Raw genomic sequence first — 20,611 nt, 5'->3', positions numbered from 1 at the left:
CGTAAGTCAGACACACACACACACACACCCTCTCTCACACACACACACTCCCTCTCTCACACACACACACTCCCTCTCTCACACACACACACACTCCCTCTCTCACACACACACACTCCCTCTCTCACACACACACACTCCCTCTCACACACACACACACTCCCTCTCACACACACACACACTCCCTCTCTCACACACACACTCCCTCTCTCACACACACTCCCTCTCTCACACACACTCCCTCTCTCACACACACTCCCTCTCTCACACACACTCCCTCTCTGACTTACACCCCCTCTCTCACACACACACTCCCTCTCTCTCACACAAACTCCCTCTCTCACACACGCTCCCTCTCTCTCACACACGCTCCCTCTCTCTCACACACGCTCCCTCTCTCTCACACACGCTCCCTCTCTCTCACACACGCTCCCTCTCTCTCACACACGCTCCCTCTCTCTCACACACGCTCCCTCTCTCTCACACACGCTCCCTCTCTCACACACACGCTCCCTCTCTCACACACACGCTCCCTCTCTCACACACACGCTCCCTCTCTCTCACACACGCTCCCTCTCTCTCACACACGCTCCCTCTCTCTCACACACGCTCCCTCTCTCACACACACGCTCCCTCTCTCACACACACGCTCCCTCTCTCACACACACGCTCCCTCTCTCACACACACGCTCCCTCTCTCACACACACGCTCCCTCTCTCACACACACGCTCCCTCTCTCACACACACGCTCCCTCTCTCACACACACGCTCCCTCTCTCACACACACGCTCCCTCTCTCACACACACGCTCCCTCTCTCACACACACGCTCCCTCTCTCACACACACGCTCCCTCTCTCACACACACGCTCCCTCTCTCACACACACGCTCCCTCTCTCACACACACGCTCCCTCTCTCACACACACGCTCCCTCTCTCACACACACGCTCCCTCTCTCACACACACGCTCCCTCTCTCACACACACGCTCCCTCTCTCACACACACGCTCCCTCTCTCACACACACGCTCCCTCTCTCACACACACGCTCCCTCTCTCACACACACGCTCCCTCTCTCACACACGCTCCCTCTCTCACACACGCTCCCTCTCTCACACACGCTCCCTCTCTCACACACGCTCCCTCTCTCACACACGCTCCCTCTCACACACACTCCCTCTCACACACACACTCCCTCTCTCACACACACACTCCCTCTCTCACACACACACCCTCTCTCACACACACACTCCCTCTCTCTCACACACTCCCTCTCTCACACACACTCCCTCTCTCACACACACTCCCTCTCTCACACACACTCCCTCTCTCACACACACTCCCTCTCTCACACACACTCCCTCTCTCACACACACTCCCTCTCTCACACACACTCCCTCTCTCACACACACTCCCTCTCTCACACACACTCCCTCTCTCACACACACTCCCTCTCTCACACACACTCCCTCTCTGACTTACACCCCCTCTCTCACACACACACACTCCCTCTCTCTCACACACTCCCTCTCTCACACACACTCCCTCTCTCACACACACTCCCTCTCTCACACACACTCCCTCTCTCACACACACTCCCTCTCTCACACACACTCCCTCTCTCACACACACTCCCTCTCTCACACACACTCCCTCTCTCACACACACTCCCTCTCTCACACACACTCCCTCTCTCACACACACTCCCTCTCTCACACACACTCCCTCTCTCACACACACTCCCTCTCTCACACACACTCCCTCTCTCACACACACTCCCTCTCTGACTTACACCCCCTCTCTCTCACACACTCCCTCTCTCACACACACTCCCTCTCTCACACACACTCCCTCTCTCACACACACTCCCTCTCTCACACACACTCCCTCTCTCACACACACTCCCTCTCTCACACACACTCCCTCTCTCACACACACTCCCTCTCTCACACACACTCCCTCTCTCACACACACTCCCTCTCTCACACACACTCCCTCTCTCACACACACTCCCTCTCTCACACACACTCCCTCTCTCACACACACTCCCTCTCTGACTTACACCCCCTCTCTCTCACACGCTCCCTCTCTCTCACACACGCTCCCTCTCTCTCACACACGCTCCCTCTCTCTCACACACGCTCCCTCTCTCTCACACACGCTCCCTCTCTCACACACACGCTCCCTCTCTCACACACACGCTCCCTCTCTCACACACACGCTCCCTCTCTCACACACACACACACTCCCTCTCTCACACACACTCCCTCTCTCACACACACTCCCTCTCTCACACACACTCCCTCTCTGACTTACACCCCCTCTCTCACACACACACACTCCCTCTCTCTCACACACTCCCTCTCTCACACACACTCCCTCTCTCACACACACTCCCTCTCTCACACACACTCCCTCTCTCACACACACTCCCTCTCTCACACACACTCCCTCTCTCACACACACTCCCTCTCTCACACACACTCCCTCTCTCACACACACTCCCTCTCTCACACACACTCCCTCTCTCACACACACTCCCTCTCTCACACACACTCCCTCTCTGACTTACACCCCCTCTCTCTCACACACTCCCTCTCTCACACACACTCCCTCTCTCACACACACTCCCTCTCTCACACACACTCCCTCTCTCACACACACTCCCTCTCTGACTTACACCCCCTCTCTCACACACACACACTCCCTCTCTCTCACACACTCCCTCTCTCTCACACACTCCCTCTCTCTCACACACGCTCCCTCTCTCTCACACACGCTCCCTCTCTCTCACACACGCTCCCTCTCTCACACACACGCTCCCTCTCTCACACACACGCTCCCTCTCTCACACACACGCTCCCTCTCTCACACACACGCTCCCTCTCTCACACACACGCTCCCTCTCTCACACACACGCTCCCTCTCTCACACACACGCTCCCTCTCTCACACACACGCTCCCTCTCTCACACACACGCTCCCTCTCTCACACACACGCTCCCTCTCTCACACACACGCTCCCTCTCTCACACACACGCTCCCTCTCTCACACACACGCTCCCTCTCTCACACACACGCTCCCTCTCTCACACACACGCTCCCTCTCTCACACACACGCTCCCTCTCTCACACACACGCTCCCTCTCTCACACACACGCTCCCTCTCTCACACACACGCTCCCTCTCTCACACACGCTCCCTCTCTCACACACGCTCCCTCTCTCACACACGCTCCCTCTCTCACACACACTCCCTCTCACACACACTCCCTCTCACACACACACTCCCTCTCTCACACACACACTCCCTCTCTCACACACACACCCTCTCTCACACACACACTCCCTCTCTCTCACACACTCCCTCTCTCACACACACTCCCTCTCTCACACACACTCCCTCTCTCACACACACTCCCTCTCTCACACACACTCCCTCTCACACACACACTCCCTCTCTCACACACACTCCCTCTCTCACACACACTCCCTCTCTCACACACACTCCCTCTCTCACACACACTCCCTCTCTCACACACACTCCCTCTCTCACACACACTCCCTCTCTCACACACACTCCCTCTCTCACACACACTCCCTCTCTCACACACACTCCCTCTCTCACACACACTCCCTCTCTCACACACACTCCCTCTCTCACACACACTCCCTCTCTCACACACACTCCCTCTCTCACACACACTCCCTCTCTCACACACACTCCCTCTCTCACACACACTCCCTCTCTCACACACACTCCCTCTCTCACACACACTCCCTCTCTCACACACACTCCCTCTCTGACTTACACCCCCTCTCTCACACACACACACTCCCTCTCTCTCACACACTCCCTCTCTCACACACACTCCCTCTCTCACACACACTCCCTCTCTCACACACACTCCCTCTCTCACACACACTCCCTCTCTCACACACACTCCCTCTCTCACACACACTCCCTCTCTCACACACACTCCCTCTCTCACACACACTCCCTCTCTCACACACACTCCCTCTCTCACACACACTCCCTCTCTCACACACACTCCCTCTCTCACACACACGCTCCCTCTCTCACACACACGCTCCCTCTCTCACACACACGCTCCCTCTCTCACACACACGCTCCCTCTCTCACACACACGCTCCCTCTCTCACACACACGCTCCCTCTCTCACACACACGCTCCCTCTCTCACACACACGCTCCCTCTCTCACACACACGCTCCCTCTCTCACACACACGCTCCCTCTCTCACACACACGCTCCCTCTCTCACACACACGCTCCCTCTCTCACACACACGCTCCCTCTCTCACACACACGCTCCCTCTCTCACACACGCTCCCTCTCTCACACACGCTCCCTCTCTCACACACGCTCCCTCTCTCACACACACTCCCTCTCACACACACTCCCTCTCACACACACACTCCCTCTCTCACACACACACTCCCTCTCTCACACACACACCCTCTCTCACACACACACTCCCTCTCTCTCACACACTCCCTCTCTCACACACACTCCCTCTCTCACACACACTCCCTCTCTCACACACACTCCCTCTCTCACACACACTCCCTCTCTCACACACACTCCCTCTCTCACACACACTCCCTCTCTCACACACACTCCCTCTCTCACACACACTCCCTCTCTCACACACACTCCCTCTCTCACACACACTCCCTCTCTCACACACACTCCCTCTCTCACACACACTCCCTCTCTCACACACACTCCCTCTCTGACTTACACCCCCTCTCTCACACACACACACTCCCTCTCTCTCACACACTCCCTCTCTCACACACACTCCCTCTCTCACACACACTCCCTCTCTCACACACACTCCCTCTCTCACACACACTCCCTCTCTCACACACACTCCCTCTCTCACACACACTCCCTCTCTCACACACACTCCCTCTCTCACACACACTCCCTCTCTCACACACACTCCCTCTCTCACACACACTCCCTCTCTCACACACACTCCCTCTCTCACACACACTCCCTCTCTCACACACACTCCCTCTCTGACTTACACCCCCTCTCTCTCACACACTCCCTCTCTCACACACACTCCCTCTCTCACACACACTCCCTCTCTCACACACACTCCCTCTCTGACTTACACCCCCTCTCTCACACACACACACTCCCTCTCTCTCACACACTCCCTCTCTCTCACACACTCCCTCTCTCTCACACACTCCCTCTCTCTCACACACTCCCTCTCTCACACACACTCCCTCTCTCACACATTCCCTCTCTCACACACACACTCCCTCTCTCACACACACACTCCCTCTCTCACACACACACTCCCTCTCTCACACACACTCCCTCTCTCACACACACTCCCTCTCTCACACACACTCCCTCTCTCACGCATTCCTTCCCTCTCACTCACTCCCTCACACACTCATTTTCTCCCTCACTCACACATACATACAAACTCCTCTTTCCTTCCCTCAATCACTCACACTCGATCATTCTCTCTGCTCTCACACGCACTCCTCTCTCATACACACACCCTCTCTCACACGCATTCCCTCTCTCACCCCCCCCTCTCTCACACACACTCCCTCTCTCACACCCCCCTTCTCTCACACACACACTCCCTCTCTCACACACACACTCCCTCTCTCTCACACACTCCCTCTCTCTCACACACTCCCTCTCTCACACACACTCCCTCTCTCACACACACTCCCTCTCTCACACACACTCCCTCTCTCACACACACTCCCTCTCTCACACACACTCCCTCTCTCACACACACTCCCTCTCTCACACACACTCCCTCTCTCACACACACTCCCTCTCTCACACACACTCCCTCTCTCACACACACTCCCTCTCTCACACACACTCCCTCTCTCACACACACTCCCTCTCTCACACACACTCCCTCTCTGACTTACACCCCCTCTCTCTCACACACTCCCTCTCTCACACACACTCCCTCTCTCACACACACTCCCTCTCTCACACACACTCCCTCTCTCACACACACTCCCTCTCTCACATACACTCCCTCTCTCACACACACTCCCTCTCTGACTTACACCCCCTCTCTCACACACACACACTCCCTCTCTCTCACACACTCCCTCTCTCTCACACACTCCCTCTCTCTCACACACATTCCCTCTCTCACACACACATTCCCTCTCTCACACACACACTCCCTCTCTCACACACACACTCCCTCTCTCACACACACACTCCCTCTCTCACACACACTCCCTCTCTCACACACACTCCCTCTCTCTCACACACTCCCTCTCTCACGCATTCCTTCCCTCTCACTCACTCCCTCACACACTCATTTTCTCCCTCACTCACACATACATACAAACTCCTCTTTCCTTCTCTCAATCAATCACACTCGATCATTCTCTCTGCTCTCACACGCACTCCTCTCTCATACACACACCCTCTCTCACACGCATTCCCTCTCTCACCCCCCCCTCTCTCACACACACTCCCTCTCTCACACCCCCCTTCTCTCACACACACACTCCCTCTCTCACACACACACTCCCTCTCTCACACACACACTCCCTCTCTCTCACACACACTCCCTCTCTCACACACACACTCCCTCTCTCACACACACACTCCCTCTCTCACACACACACTCCCTCTCTCACACACACACTCCCTCTCTCACACACACTCCCTCTCTCACACACACTCCCTCTCTCACACACACTCCCTCTCTCACACACACTCCCTCTCTCACACACACTCCCTCTCTCACGCATTCCTTCCCTCTCACTCACTCCCTCACACACTCATTTTCTCCCTCACTCACACATACATACAAACTCCTCTTTCCTTCCCTCAATCACTCACACTCGATCATTCTCTCTGCTCTCACACGCACTCCCTCTCTCATACACACACCCTCTCTCACACGCATTCCCTCTCTCACCCCCCCCCTCTCTCACACACACTCCCTCTCTCACACCCCCCTTCTCTCACACACACACTCCCTCTCTCACACACACACTCCCTCTCTCACACACACACTCCCTCTCTCACACACACACTCCCTCTCTCACACACACTCCCTCTCTCACACACACACTCCCTCTCTCACACACACACTCCCTCTCTCACACACACACTCCCTCTCTCACACACACACTCCCTCTCTCACACACACACTCCCTCTCTCACACACACACTCCCTCTCTCACACACACACTCCCTCTCTCACACACACACTCCCTCTCTCACACACACACTCCCTCTCTCACACACACACTCCCTCTCTCACACACACACTCCCTCTCTCACACACACTCCCTCTCTCACACACACTCCCTCTCTCACACACACTCCCTCTCTCACACACACTCCCTCTCTCACACACACTCCCTCTCTCACACACACCCCCTCTCTCACACACACACTCCCTCTCTCACACACACACTCCCTCTCTCACACACACACTCCCTCTCTCACACACACACTCCCTCTCTCACACACACACTCCCTCTCTCACACACACTCCCTCTCTCACACACACTCCCTCTCTCACACACACTCCCTCTCTCACACACACTCCCTCTCTCACACACACTCCCTCTCTCACACACCCCCCCTCTCTGACTTATGCCCCCTCTCTCACACACATTACCTCTCTCTCACACATTCCCTCTCTCACACACACACTCCCTCTCTCACACACACACTCCCTCTCTCACACACACACTCCCTCTCTCACACACACACTCCCTCTCTCACACACACACCCTCTCTGACTTATGCCCCCTCTCTCACACACACTCCCTCTCTCTCACACATTCCCTCTCTCTCACACATTCCCTCTCTCTCACACATTCCCTCTCTCTCACACATTCCCTCTCTCTCACACATTCCCTCTCTCACACGCACTCCCTCTCTCACACGCACACTCCCTCTCTCACACGCACTCCCTCTCTCACACGCACACTCCCTCTCTCACACGCACACTCCCTCTCTCACACGCACACTCCCTCTCTCACACGCACACTCCCTCTCTCACACACACTCCCTCTCTCACACACACTCCCTGTCTCTCACACATTCCCTCTCTCTCACACATTCCCTCTCTCACGCACTCCTTCCCTCTCACTCACTCCCTCACACACTCATTTTCTCCCTCATTCACACATACATACAAACTCCTCTTTCCTTCCCTCAATCACTCACACTCGATCATTCTCTCTGCTCTCTCTCTCACACACACACACTCAATCCCTCGCTCCTCCTCACACACATACTGAATCACTCCCCACACTGTGACTCACTCTGTCTCTTTCACACACTGGCTCCCTCAATCTCACACACCCGCTTACCCCCTGCCGGGGACTGCAGCCTCTCTCCCCAGCCGACCTGGGCCAGCAGCCCAGGCCCCACAGATCCTCTCTCTCAAACGCACTGCGGAGAATCGCGTGCCGGCGTCGGGGCGGCATGGTCCGTTCGCGGGGATTCTCCGGCCCGGGGCTGGGAGAATCCCGCCCCATGATCATCAATTTCACTTGCCCGTCTTCCTGATATTTTAAACGGTGGCGCTATGGGCCTCATTGAATGGGCTTCGGGGGCTACAATCCGGCCTGCTGGCCGTGGGTTGGACAAACCTGATCTAATGTATGTACTGTTTGAAGCAATGGCCCATCTGCTGACATCAGGCTATTGGGTTAGTCGTGGTGGGGGAAAGAGGTGAGGGTAAACAAGACGGGAAGGTCGTCATGGCCTCTACTTTGAGAGATTGTTGATTTGATCTTTTTTTTCCCTGCAAGGTCCCCGGCTACAGGCAAGAGCGGGTGGAGAGGGGCTTGACGCTGTTTGGACAGCTTATCAACAACAAAATCTTCTTATTGACCTTCATCCGGACACTCGAGTCCCAACGGAGTTTCTCCATGAGGGACCGAGGGAATGTGGCTTCACTAATCATGACTGTCCTTCAGACGAAGCTGGAGTATGCCACTGATGTCTTGAAGCAGCTGCTCGCTGACCTCATTGACAGGAACCTGGAGAGCAAGAACCACCCCAAACTTCTGCTGAGGAGGTAAGACATTGCAGATTGGATGACCAGCTCCGTTTTTAGACAGGTCCTCGAGTTATCGTTGGAATAATCACAAATGCAACTGATCAGGCCTCAGTAAGAAAAACAGTCTCTCATTAGGAATGACCCATTGTTGGCGAAGGTGAAGCGTTCAAACACCAGGGGACACCGGGTGAGTTAAAAGGGAAGGCAAGCAGAACATTTTGACGTGACAAGACTGTTTATATTGCTTCAAGAGACAATTAGAGAGAGCAACGGAGAAAAGGCAGGCAAATGGAGCTGATGTACTTGGACTCCTTCAAGTACAAATCTTCAGGTAGCGCTTGCACTTTCTTGAGCAGGTGCCTTGCTTTCCTGTCAGTAACACCTGTTGTCTCCTTGGAAAAAGTGTCTCCCCTTCCTGTCATATGAGGCAGAGTTGCACTAAAGAATCAACAGCAACAAACATATGAGGCATGAAATTCACCTGCGCTATGGAGGCCGTGCACAATTTTGCTCGCCGCACTCCGCTGCCGGCCTGCGTAGCGCAGTTTCTTGAGAAGGGCGCCCATACCGGTGACCCCGGCATGTGTTGGAAGCCTGTGAAGGACAATCCTGAGGTCACAAAGTCCCAACCAGCCGAGGCGATGCCAGGAAGCCTGATTTGCAGCGCCCAAGTCCAGGCCACCAATTTCTGCATCTCTTTGGGATCAGCGATTGTTACCCTGCAAGATTGGCCCTGCACTCGAGCTACTTCGAGGGCCAGGCACCCAAATTGCAGGTAAGGTCATTTTTGTGGGGGGGAAAGGCTGTGCAGGTAAGGAGGGAAGCAGAGAAGGTGCCCAAGGAACGGTGCCGGAGCAGATATGGAGCACAGGCTGAGGAGAGGGTAATCTCTACACAATGACCACTGTCAACCTAGAGCCGGACTCCCCCGTGCTCCATGACAGAGACAGGAAGTTGCCTGGATCACCGCCATCTCCGTCTGCGGTGATCCGTCTCCTTTGCATTGAGGTCCTCATTTGAGTTCTCTGTGGCAAAAACCTGTCTGCCACCATGCTCTCCGGTGAGCTGGCAAACAAACCCTTTCTGACCTGGCTGCAGCCCACTTGTGTCTGCCGATTCACCATGTGCTGATCCCAACTCGAAAGTAAACTAAAAGTATAGTCGCCATAGTCCCAGATGATCATAGGCCGCTTTCCCCTTTGAGGAGAGGGAGCTGATTGGTGGTGGTTTAACCTGCGGATCACCACACCTCAGGTGAGGGGCAAGGTTGAGAAGGTGGGGCCTTCATGAATAACCTCAGCCGGTACGGGGATTGAACCCGCGATGCTGGCCTCGCTCTGCATCAGGAACCAGCTGTCCAGCCAACTGAGCTAAACCGGCCTTCCTCCCAACTCTACACAGCGCCCAGGGTACGTGCAGTGCCAGTGTCTGAGCTGGTGGCTGTGCGTGTCCGATCATGTGGCGGAGGGGGTCTCTTCATCAGTGCTGCGATGTGCTCACTGTCCCCCTCGGACAGCTGCAGACGGGCTGGTGTCTAGAGAGCAGGAAGTCAGAGGAAGTGCTGAGCAGTGAGTCTGGCTTCCCGCTTGGGTCTCGAGACTGTTCACAAGAGCAAGACCTCGTCAGATTCATGATCGACGGGAAGCAGAGATGTGACCAGTGGGCATGTCTGTGAACACATACTTCTCTAGATTCTGACTCGTGGCTGCGTGCGCTCCCAGGGGCTGGTGATTTGTCGCTGGTCGGATCATTCTCAGGTCAGTGTCTCTGATGCCACACCATAGCTCTTTCAAGAGCGATGTAGTGAAATAATAAATCGAGGCTCCTTGTTTAACTTTTATATTCTGAAAGCTTGCTCAGAATGGCAGTGGGTCTGGGTTCTGCTTCCTCAATAACAGACGGAGAGGGAATTCATCTATACAAGCGTTTCTCTATGGAGCATCAGTTGGAGATCGCTCACCATGGGGGAAGGTTTTTTTTCTCTAATGCCCAATTTTCATTGTTCCTCTGGAGATGTGAACTGTGCTTTGAATCAACGCGGAAAGCTCGGGGTGTATTGGAGGTCAGATTTGCATGTTTCATTGAAATGGACAGTCCCCTCCCCCAACTCCCCGAAGTCCCTGCTGGGTGAGCACAGTAAGAAGTCTTACAACACCAGGTTAAAGTCCAACAGGTTTGTTTCGAATCACTAGCTTTTGGAGCGCAGCTCCTTCCTCAGGTTGATGAAGGAGCTATGCTCCGAAAGCTTGTGACTTGAAACAAACCTGTTGGACTTTAACCTGGTGTTGTAAGACTTCTTACTGTGCCCACCCCAGTCCAACGCCGGCATCGCCACATCATCCCTGCTGGGTAGCAGTGAAGCAGATGAAAACTCTGACAGAGCATTGCAATCGCTGTTGCTGCCTTAACCTCCTGATGGTTCTGCCCAGAATACCAAAGAGGCGGCCTTCTGGTCTGAATAGCCAACCGGGGTCCAATCGAGCTGGAATTCCTGATAGCCAGACACATCGACGCACAGTCAAGTGGGTTGAAAAGTGTTCTCCCAGGAACTAGCAGATAGAGGATGGCTGGAGGAAAGGGGTAGGTTTCCTCCTGTCAATTTTTGGAAACATAGCACAGATTTCAGTGTAATCTCGCCATGTTGACTGTTGTTGTGCTAAAATTGTTGACAGGATGGATTTTACCAACTCCCCCTCCCTCTGTCTCACAACAGTCTGTGCAGTAACACTGAGTCTCACCGTACACTTGCCACTTCAACGAGAGTCAGAGTCGCACTATCACTGCATATTGAACCATCTGGTACAAGCTGGGGAAGCTGCTGTCTCCCAAACTGAATTAGCTTCACAATCAGTTCCCTCACCATTTGTTAGGGAAGTTGCCTTGTTGAAGTGAGGCTCAATTTCCACTCGGCTGAAGATTGATGCAGGATTGAGAGAGAGGAAAATTCACCCAGGGTCCCTTCTGCTGGCTGCTCTCTCTGGCCACCAGCCAGCAGCTTACCTGCATGTTCAGGAAGCCCGATTGACAGCTGAGTCTCTTATCATAATAATAATAGTTAAGATTCACCAGCCCTCCAAACTAGCTAAACACACCAACAAGGAAAGGACAAACTTATACTGATATACTATTGTCTACCATACTGCTGAGACACATCCCAAACCACTTCAATCAACTACCTTTTCCTCCAGTTCAGAAACATTTGTTCTGAGGGTGTGTGAGGGGGATAATGTTTGTTCTGAGGGTGTGGGGGGGGGGGGGTAATGTTTGTTCTGAGGGTGTATGGGGGGGCAATGTTTGTTCAGAGAATGTGTGTGTGGGGGGGGGGGGTAATGTTTGTTCTGAGGGTGTGTGGGGTCATGTTTGTTCTGAGCCTGCGTGGGGGGTAATGTTTGTTCTGAGGGTGTGGGGGGGGGGGGGAATGTTTGTTCTGAGGGTGTGTGGGGGGGGGCAATGTTTGTTCTGAGCGTGTGTGGGGGTAATGTTTGTTCTGAGCGTGTGTGGGGGGTAATGTTTGTTCTGAGGGTGTGTGCGGTAATGATTGTTCTGAGGGTGTGTGGGGTAATGTTTTGAGGGTGTGTGGGGGGGCAATGTTTGTTCTGAGGGTGTGGGGGGGGGGGAATGTTTGTTCTGAGGGTGTGTGGGGGGGGGCAATGTTTGTTCTGAGCGTGTGTGGGGGTAATGTTTGTTCTGAGGGTGTGTGCGGTAATGATTGTTCTGAGGGTGTGTGGGGTAATGTTTTGAGGGTGTGTGGGGGGGCAATGTTTGTTCTGATCGCGTGTGGGGGGTAATGTTTGTTCTGAGCGTGTGTGGGGGGTAATGTTTGTTCTGAGGGTGTGTGGGGTCATGTTTGTTCTGAGCCTGCGTGGGGGGTAATGTTTGTTCTGAGGGTGTGGGGGGGGGGAATGTTTGTTCTGAGGGTGTGTGGGGGGGGCAATGTTTGTTCTGAGCGTGTGTGGGGGTAATGTTTGTTCTGAGCGTGTGTGGGGGGTAATGTTTGTTCTGAGGGTGTATGGGGTAATGATTGTTCTGAGGGTGTGTGGGGTAATGTTTTGAGGGTGTGTGGGGGGGCAATGTTTGTTCTGATCGCGTGTGGGGGGTAATGTTTGTTCTGAGCGTGTGTGGGGGGTAATGTTTGTTCTGAGGGTGTATGGGGTAATGTTTGTTCTGAAGGTGTATGGGGTAATGTTGTTCTGTGGGTGTGGGGGGTAACATTTGTTCTGAGGGTGTGTGTGTGGGGCAATGTTTGTTCTGAGGGTGTGTGGGGGGGTTATATATTTGTTCTGAGGGTGTGTGGGGCAATGTTTGTTCCGAGGGTGTGTGGGGCAATGTTTGACCTGAGGGTGTGTGGGTAATGTTCTGAGGGTGTGGGGGGGGGGGCAATGTTTGTTCTGAGGGTGTGTGGGGGGGGGGAACATTTGTTCTGAGGGTGTGTGTGGTGTGGGGCAATGTTTGTTCTGAGGGTGTGTGGGGGGGTTATATATTTGTTCTGAGGGTGTGTGGGGCAATGTTTGTTCTGAGCCTGCGTGGGGGGTAATGTTTGTTCTGAGGGTGGGGGGGGGGAATGTTTGTTCTGAGGGTGTGTGGGGGGGGACAATGTTTGTTCTGAGCGTGTGTGGGGGTAATGTTTGTTCTGAGCGTGTGTGGGGGGTAATGTTTGTTCTGATCGTGTGTGGGGGGTAATGGTTGTTCTGAGGGTGTGTGGGGTAATGTTTTGAGGGTGTGTGGGGGGGCAATGTTTGTTCTGATCGCGTGTGGGGGGTAATGTTTGTTCTGAGCGTGTGTGTGGGGTAATGTTTGTTCTGAGGGTGTATGGGGTAATGTTTGTTCTGAAGGTGTATGGGGTAATGTTTGTTCTGTGGGTGTGGGGGGTAACATTTGTTCTGAGGGTGTGTGTGCGGTGTGGGGCAATGTTTGTTCTGAGGGTGTGTGGGGGGGTTATATATTTGTTCTGAGGGTGTGAGGGGCAATGTTTGTTCTGAGGGTGTGTGGGGCAATGTTTGACCTGAGGGTGTGTGGGGGGGGGGGGTAATGTTTGTTCTGAGGGTGTGTGGGGTGATGTTTGTTCTGAGGGTGTGTGGGGTAATGTTTGTTCTGAGGGTGTGTGGGGGGGTAATGTTTGTTCTGAGGGTGTGTGGGGGGGTAATGTTTGTTCTGAGGGTGTGTGGGGGGGTAATGTTTGTTCTGAGGGTGTGTGGGGTAATGTCTGTTCTGAGGATGTGTGGGGTAATGTTTGTTCTGAGGGTGTGTGGGGGGGTAATGTTTGTTCTGAGGATGTGTGGGGTAATGTTCTGAGGGTGTGAGGGGGGGGTAATGTTTGTTCTGAGGGTGTGTGGGGTAATGTCTGTTCTGAGGATGTGTGGGGTAATGTTTGTTCTGAGGGTGTGTGGGGGGGTAATGTTTGTTCTGAGGGTGTGTGGGGTAATGTTTGTTCTGAGGGTGTGTGGGGTAATGTTTGATCTGAGGGTGTGTGGGGGTGTAATGTTTGTTCTGAGGGTGTGTGGGGTAATGTTTGTTCTGAGGGTGTGTGCGGTAATGTTTGTTCTGAGGGTGTGTGGGGTAATGTTTGTTCTGAGGATGTGTGGGGTAATGTTTGTCCTGAGGGTGTGTGGGGTAATGTTTGTTCTGAGGGTGTGTGGGGGGGGGGTAATGTTTGTTCTGAGGGTGTGTGGGGTAATGTTTGTTCTGAGGGTGTGTGGGGTGTAATGTTTGTTCTGGGGGTGTGTGGGGTAATGTTTGTTCTGAGGGTGTGTGGGGGGGTAATGTTTGTTCTGAGGGTGTGTGGGGTAATGTTTGTTCTGTGGGTGTGTGGGTAATGTTTGTCCTGAGGGTGTGTGGGGTAATGTTTGTTCTGAGGGTGTGTGGGGTAATGTTTGTTCTGAGGGTGTGTGGGGGGGTAATGTTTGTTCTGAGGGTGTGTGGGGGGGGGGTAATGTTTGTTCTGAGGGTGTGTGGGGGGGGTAATGTTTGTTCTGAGGGTGTGTGGGGTAATGTTTGTTCTGAGGGTGTGTGTGTGGGGTAATGTTTGTTCTGAGGGTGTGTGTGTGGGGTAATGTTTGTTCTGAGGGTGTGTGGGGGGGGGGGGTAATGTTTGTTCTGAGGGTGTGTGGGGGGGGGGGGGAATGTTTGTTCTGAGGGTGTGTGGGGGGGGGGGGAATGTTTGTTCTGAGGGTGTGTGGAGGAACCAGTCAATCCTGTAAACAACACTGGATTGAATAGCCAGTTCACCTCATTGACTTGATGGCATCGGTCAAGCTCATTTAGCGAACTGGTGCAGACGCAATGGGCCAAATGGGCTCTGTCTGCACTGCAAGAATCCTGTGATAAATTTGGGGAGGAGACTGGGAGGATTACCTGCTTTTGCTCAAATTTATTTCCGTGAAATTTCAACCCGCAGGTGAACAGGGAAGGGCCTCAATTTCGAGGCTCACCTGAAAGTTGGCACCTCGGACAGTGCCGAGCTCCCTCTGCACTCGAGCGCAAGCCCAGCCTGTGCATTTGAAATCCTGGTGCGAAGATTAAACCTTGCACCTCTGACACAGCAGCGAGAGATATCACTGAGCGAAGCAAAATAGAAGCTGATATATATGAGAAGGATAGACTGTCTTGGTGATAGAAGGATCAGTATTAATGAAAAGCAACACCTCCAACACGCCGATCATCAGCAGCACACACAACTTCAGTTCCAATAGCTCACAATTTGTGAGTGATGACTTGATGATTTTTGTATGACCATCATCTCCCATCCAGTTTAAGTTAAATTCTGTCACCGCCGAGTCTGTGTGGATAACCTGCCACTCCTGATCTATCTCCCCCAGTCATAATTGTCACCCATGCACAGTGTCCCTGATGAGAATAATCCAGCATTTACATTACCTTCTGGTGCCACTGCTACTCATCTTCTTTGCAAGGTTGGACAACTCAACGATAGACGTAGGCTGTTAATTACATGTTAATTGGATATTTGATGGTCCTGAGGTGGTGGGTATTAACTGGACATTCGCCTGTGCTCCAGTGCAGACTGAGACTGCGTTTGCTGCATTGAAAGTGCACAATATAGGGCAGCACGGTGACGCAGCGGTTAGCACTGCTGCCTCACGGCACTGAGGTCCCAGGTTCGATCCCGGCCCGGGGTCACTGTTCTTGTGGAATTTGCATATTCTCCCCGTGTTTGCGTGGGTTTCGCTCCCACAACCCAAAGAGGTGCAGGGTGGGTGAATTGGCCTCGCTAAAGTGCCCCTTAATTGGAAAAAATGAATTGGGTATTCTAAATTTAAAAAAAAAAGAAAAGGAGCGTGCACAGTACGTAATGTCCCTTTAAATAAAAGTTTCGCTCGGTTCCAATTCTGGCTATCTGATACATTGGCAATGATGGCAAGAACAGATTTATCACTCATCAAGCACCAGATTTCCAGCGATCTTCATCCAATTCTGTCAATTAAAGTCATCTCCAAATTTATCTTTCGTCCCACCATCACTGGAGGCTGCTCAATTCACACGGCAAGACAGATTTGCATTTATATAGCGCCTTACCCGGCCACTGGACATTCCAAAGTGCTTTTCAGCCACTGGGGTACCTTTGAAGTGTAGTCACTGTTCTGATGTAGGAAACCCGGCAGCCCGCGCACAGCAAGCTGCCACAAGCATCTGGGCGGGAATGGCCACATCATCTCCTTTTTGCAACGTTAATTGAGGGATGAATATTGGCCAGCGCACCAGGAACAACTCCCCTGCTCCTCTTCGGATTTGTGCCGAAGGATCTCTAATGTACACCTGAGAGGGCAGTTGGGTCCTGGGTTTAATGTCCCATGCCAAGAGTGTTATGGGCCAGGATTTAGAGAACCCCAAAGTGTATCATGGAGTTCACCTGACCCACAACTTTTACTAGATTGTGGTATGGGGAGCACACGGCCCAGTCTACAGGTGTGGTACAGCAGAAATGGAAAAGTATTTTTTAAAGCAAAACAATGTTTATTCTATGTGAACATATAGTGAACATCTTAGCAACCATCAATTCAAATACAACCCCCAAAGACTACAACACTAAGTAATTCTTGAAGCTTTCCTTTTAACATCCAGAAGACTTAAGAAACACCTTCTAACAGAAGCACATCAGGTTAAAGTCACTACTGTTATTAGTTTTAAATCACCAGGATCGATTTACAGTCTTTAGATTACAGAGAGAGATTCATACCCCTTCTGGCTGTGACTGCAGCTATCCAGCTCTGACACCGAAACTAAAACACACCCTGCAGTCTGCTCAAAAACGAAAGTAAAAAGCTGACAGACAGCCCAGCTCAACCCACTCTCTGACATCACTGCAGTAATAAACACCCATTTCATAAAGGTACTCTCACTACAGATATTTATATACACACCCATTTATAAACACCCATTTCTTAAAGGGACTCTCACATGACCCTTCCCCTCAAGAAAAAAAAATAAACCATCAACTTCAAGGTGGTTTCATTTTTCACCTTTTCACTATCCTTTAAGAAATGCACACAGTAAATATACTTTTTTGTTTAATAAAAAACAACACACGCAAACAGGTACAATAATATAGTCCATTTTTTGTTGTTCTTCCTCCAACTGAAATCCGTCTCGATTGACAGTCTCTTTGAACAAGGAGGTCTCTGCACGATCCGTCCATTCCTCTACGCCCTGGGATGTCTCTTTAAAGTCAGATACTTTAGTTCAATCTGATCACAGAGTCCCTTGTAATTCTCCAACACAGGAGCATTGGTTATCACAGCTTTCAGGCAGTCAAATGCCTGTTGAAAGTCTGCTGTCCACTGAAACTTTAAACGTTTCTTCAGCAAGTCCATCAGTGGAGCAATCACGCTACAAAACTCTTGCACAAATGTTCGATCAAATCCACTCATGCCAAGAAATCGCATTATTTCCATTTGTCTTGAGGGTATCGGAAACTCCTCAATAACTGTCGGTTTCACATCCCGTGTGACCATTCGACCCTGTCCGATTGTACGGCCAAGGAAAGTGACTTGGGCTTTTCCAAATTCACTTTTGGCTAGGTTTATCACCAAACCTGCCTCCTGAAGTCGATCGAATAACTCCATCAGATGTTTTAAATGTTCTTTCCATGTCTGGCTGAAAATTACCAGATCGTCGATGTACACCGCAAAATTGGGTAATCCTGAAACAACTTTGTTAGTTAACCATTGAAATGTGGCTGGGGCGTTTTTCATGCCAAATGGCATAACTTTGAATTGGTATATACCATCTGGAGTCACAAAAGCTGAAACCTCCTTTGCCCTTTCGGATAAAGGTACCTGCCAGTAACCTTTAAGTAAATCCAGTTTGGAAATAAAAGCTGATTGTCCCACTTCCAAACGTGGGATAGGATAAGAGTCCGTTCTTGTAACTGCATTAACCTTTCTATAGTCCACACACAACCGTTGGGTACTGTCTGGTTTAGGTCCCATCACTATGGGTGAGCTCCATTGGCTGCAACCCACTTCAATTATGCCATTTTTAAGCATACTCTCAATCTCTTGGTTAACCTGTGCCAATTTTGAAGGGTTAAGTCTGTATGGATGTTGTGAAATGAAATGAAATGAAAATCGCTTATTGTCACAAGTAGGCTTCAATGAAGTTACTGTGAAAAGCCCCTAGTCGCCACATTCTGGCGCCTGGTCGGGGAGGCTGGTATGGGAATTGACCGTGCTGCTGGCCTGCCTTGGTCTGCTTTAAAAGCCAGCGATTTAGCCCAGTGTGCTAAACCAGCTCCTGGTTGTTTGATTGGAACAGCATTTCCCTCATCTACATCATGTATAGCTATTTTAGTACTTCGCAATTTATCTCCACAAATATGCCCATGTGATATCAATAACTCTTTCAGGTCAGTCCGTTTATCAACGGACATTATCCGTAACTCAACAATTTATCCCAATTTTTAAGAGCATCCTTGTTTTCCAATTTAATTTGAGGTATGTGAAATTCGCAGTCATCTGGATTTGGTTCGTCACTTTGAGTTAGAATCATTAAAACCTCCTCCTTTTTCTCTCCTTCCCTCTCAAAGTACCTTTTAAGCATATTCACATGACACACTCGGTGAGACTTCCTTCGATCTGGTGTTTTTACCACATAATCCACCTCACTTAATTTCCTTTCAATCTGATAAGGTCCACAAAACCTTGCTTTTAAAGGTTCACCTACCACTGGTAACAATAATAAAACTTTATCTCCACTGGCAAAACTGCGAACTTTGGATTTTTTGTCCGCTGCCCGTTTCATCACGTTTTGTACAACCTTTAAATGTTGTCTAGCCAATTCACCTGCTCTATTTAATCGTTCCTTAAAATTTGACACGTAATCCAATAATGTAATTTCTGATTTCTCACTCACCAATTTTTCCTTCATCAATTTAAGTGGTCCTCTTACCTCATGACCAATAATTAGTTCAAAAGGACTAAATTTGGTTGACTCATTAGGTTCATCCCTAATTGCAAACAGTACGAATGGAATTCCTTTCTCCCAATCCTCTGGATAATTTTCCCAATAAGCCCTCAACATTGTCTTTAATGTCTGATGCCACCTTTCTAACACTCCCTGCGATTCTGGATGGTACACAGCTGATTTAAATTGTTTTATTTCTAAGCTATCCATAACTTCTTTGAATAACCTTGAGGTAAAATTTGATCCTTGATCCGATTGTATTTCTGTGGGTAGTCCAAAAGAATTGAAGTAACTCCTCCACAATCTTTTTAGCTGTAATATTACGTACTGGAATGGCCTCTGGAAACCTAGTAGACACATCCATTATCGTCAAAAGATATTGATTCCCACTTTTTGTTTTAGGAAGCGGTCCTAGGCAATCAATTAGGACCCTTGTAAAAGGTTAATCAAATGCTGGAATGGGTATTAAGGGTGCTGGTTTTATCACTGCTTGAGGTTTCCCTATCACTTGATATGTGTGACATGATTGACAAAATCTAACTACATCGTTATGCAGTCCAGGCCAATAAACATGTTTCTGGATTTTAGCTTGAGTTTTCCTTATTCCCAAATGACCTCCCACTGGTACCTCATATGCAACTCGCAACACCTCCTTTCTATACTCTACCGGCAATACTACTTGAACTTCTGCCCATTTTCCATCCGCCTGCATATGTAACGGTCTCCATTTTCTCATCAAGATATCACTTTTATGGTAATAACACTCTGGTATCCACTCAGATTCCTCTTCCGTATATGCTTTCTGATACATCCGTTTTATTTAGAACATAGAACAGTACAGCACAGAATAGGCCCTTCGGCCCTCGATGTTGTGCCGAGCTTTGTCCGAAACCAAGATCAAGCTATCCCACTCCCTGTCATTCTGTTGTGCTCCATGTGCCTATCCAAATGACAAAGCAGTGGCCCCAAAACAGGTCCTTGTGGTACACCACTAGTAACTGGACTCCAGTCTGAACATTTGCCATCAACCACCACCCTTTGTCTTCTTCCAGCTAGCCAATTTCTGATCCAAACTGCTAAATCACCCTGAATCCCATGCCTCCGTATTTTCTGCAGTAGCCTACCGTGTGGAACC

At 51.1% G+C, this 20,611-nt stretch overlaps 1 protein-coding gene across 4 annotated transcripts in view; it reads left to right on the top strand.

Moving 5' to 3' along the window:
• The window catches only part of plxna4 (plexin A4), a 776,634-nt gene that overhangs the window by 671,678 nt on the left and 84,345 nt on the right, over positions 1–20,611 (top strand). For all 4 annotated transcript variants that reach the window (XM_072471113.1, XM_072471112.1, XM_072471111.1 and 1 more), the window contains exon 22: positions 8,810–9,078. In XM_072471113.1, coding sequence (XP_072327214.1) covers positions 8,810–9,078 — 269 coding nt within the window. The remainder of the gene's footprint in view (positions 1–8,809; positions 9,079–20,611) is intronic.

This window comes from Scyliorhinus torazame, chromosome 13, assembly GCF_047496885.1.
Source record: "Scyliorhinus torazame isolate Kashiwa2021f chromosome 13, sScyTor2.1, whole genome shotgun sequence".
NCBI lineage: Eukaryota > Metazoa > Chordata > Chondrichthyes > Carcharhiniformes > Scyliorhinidae > Scyliorhinus > Scyliorhinus torazame.
This window is presented reverse-complemented; position numbering and strand designations above follow the sequence as displayed.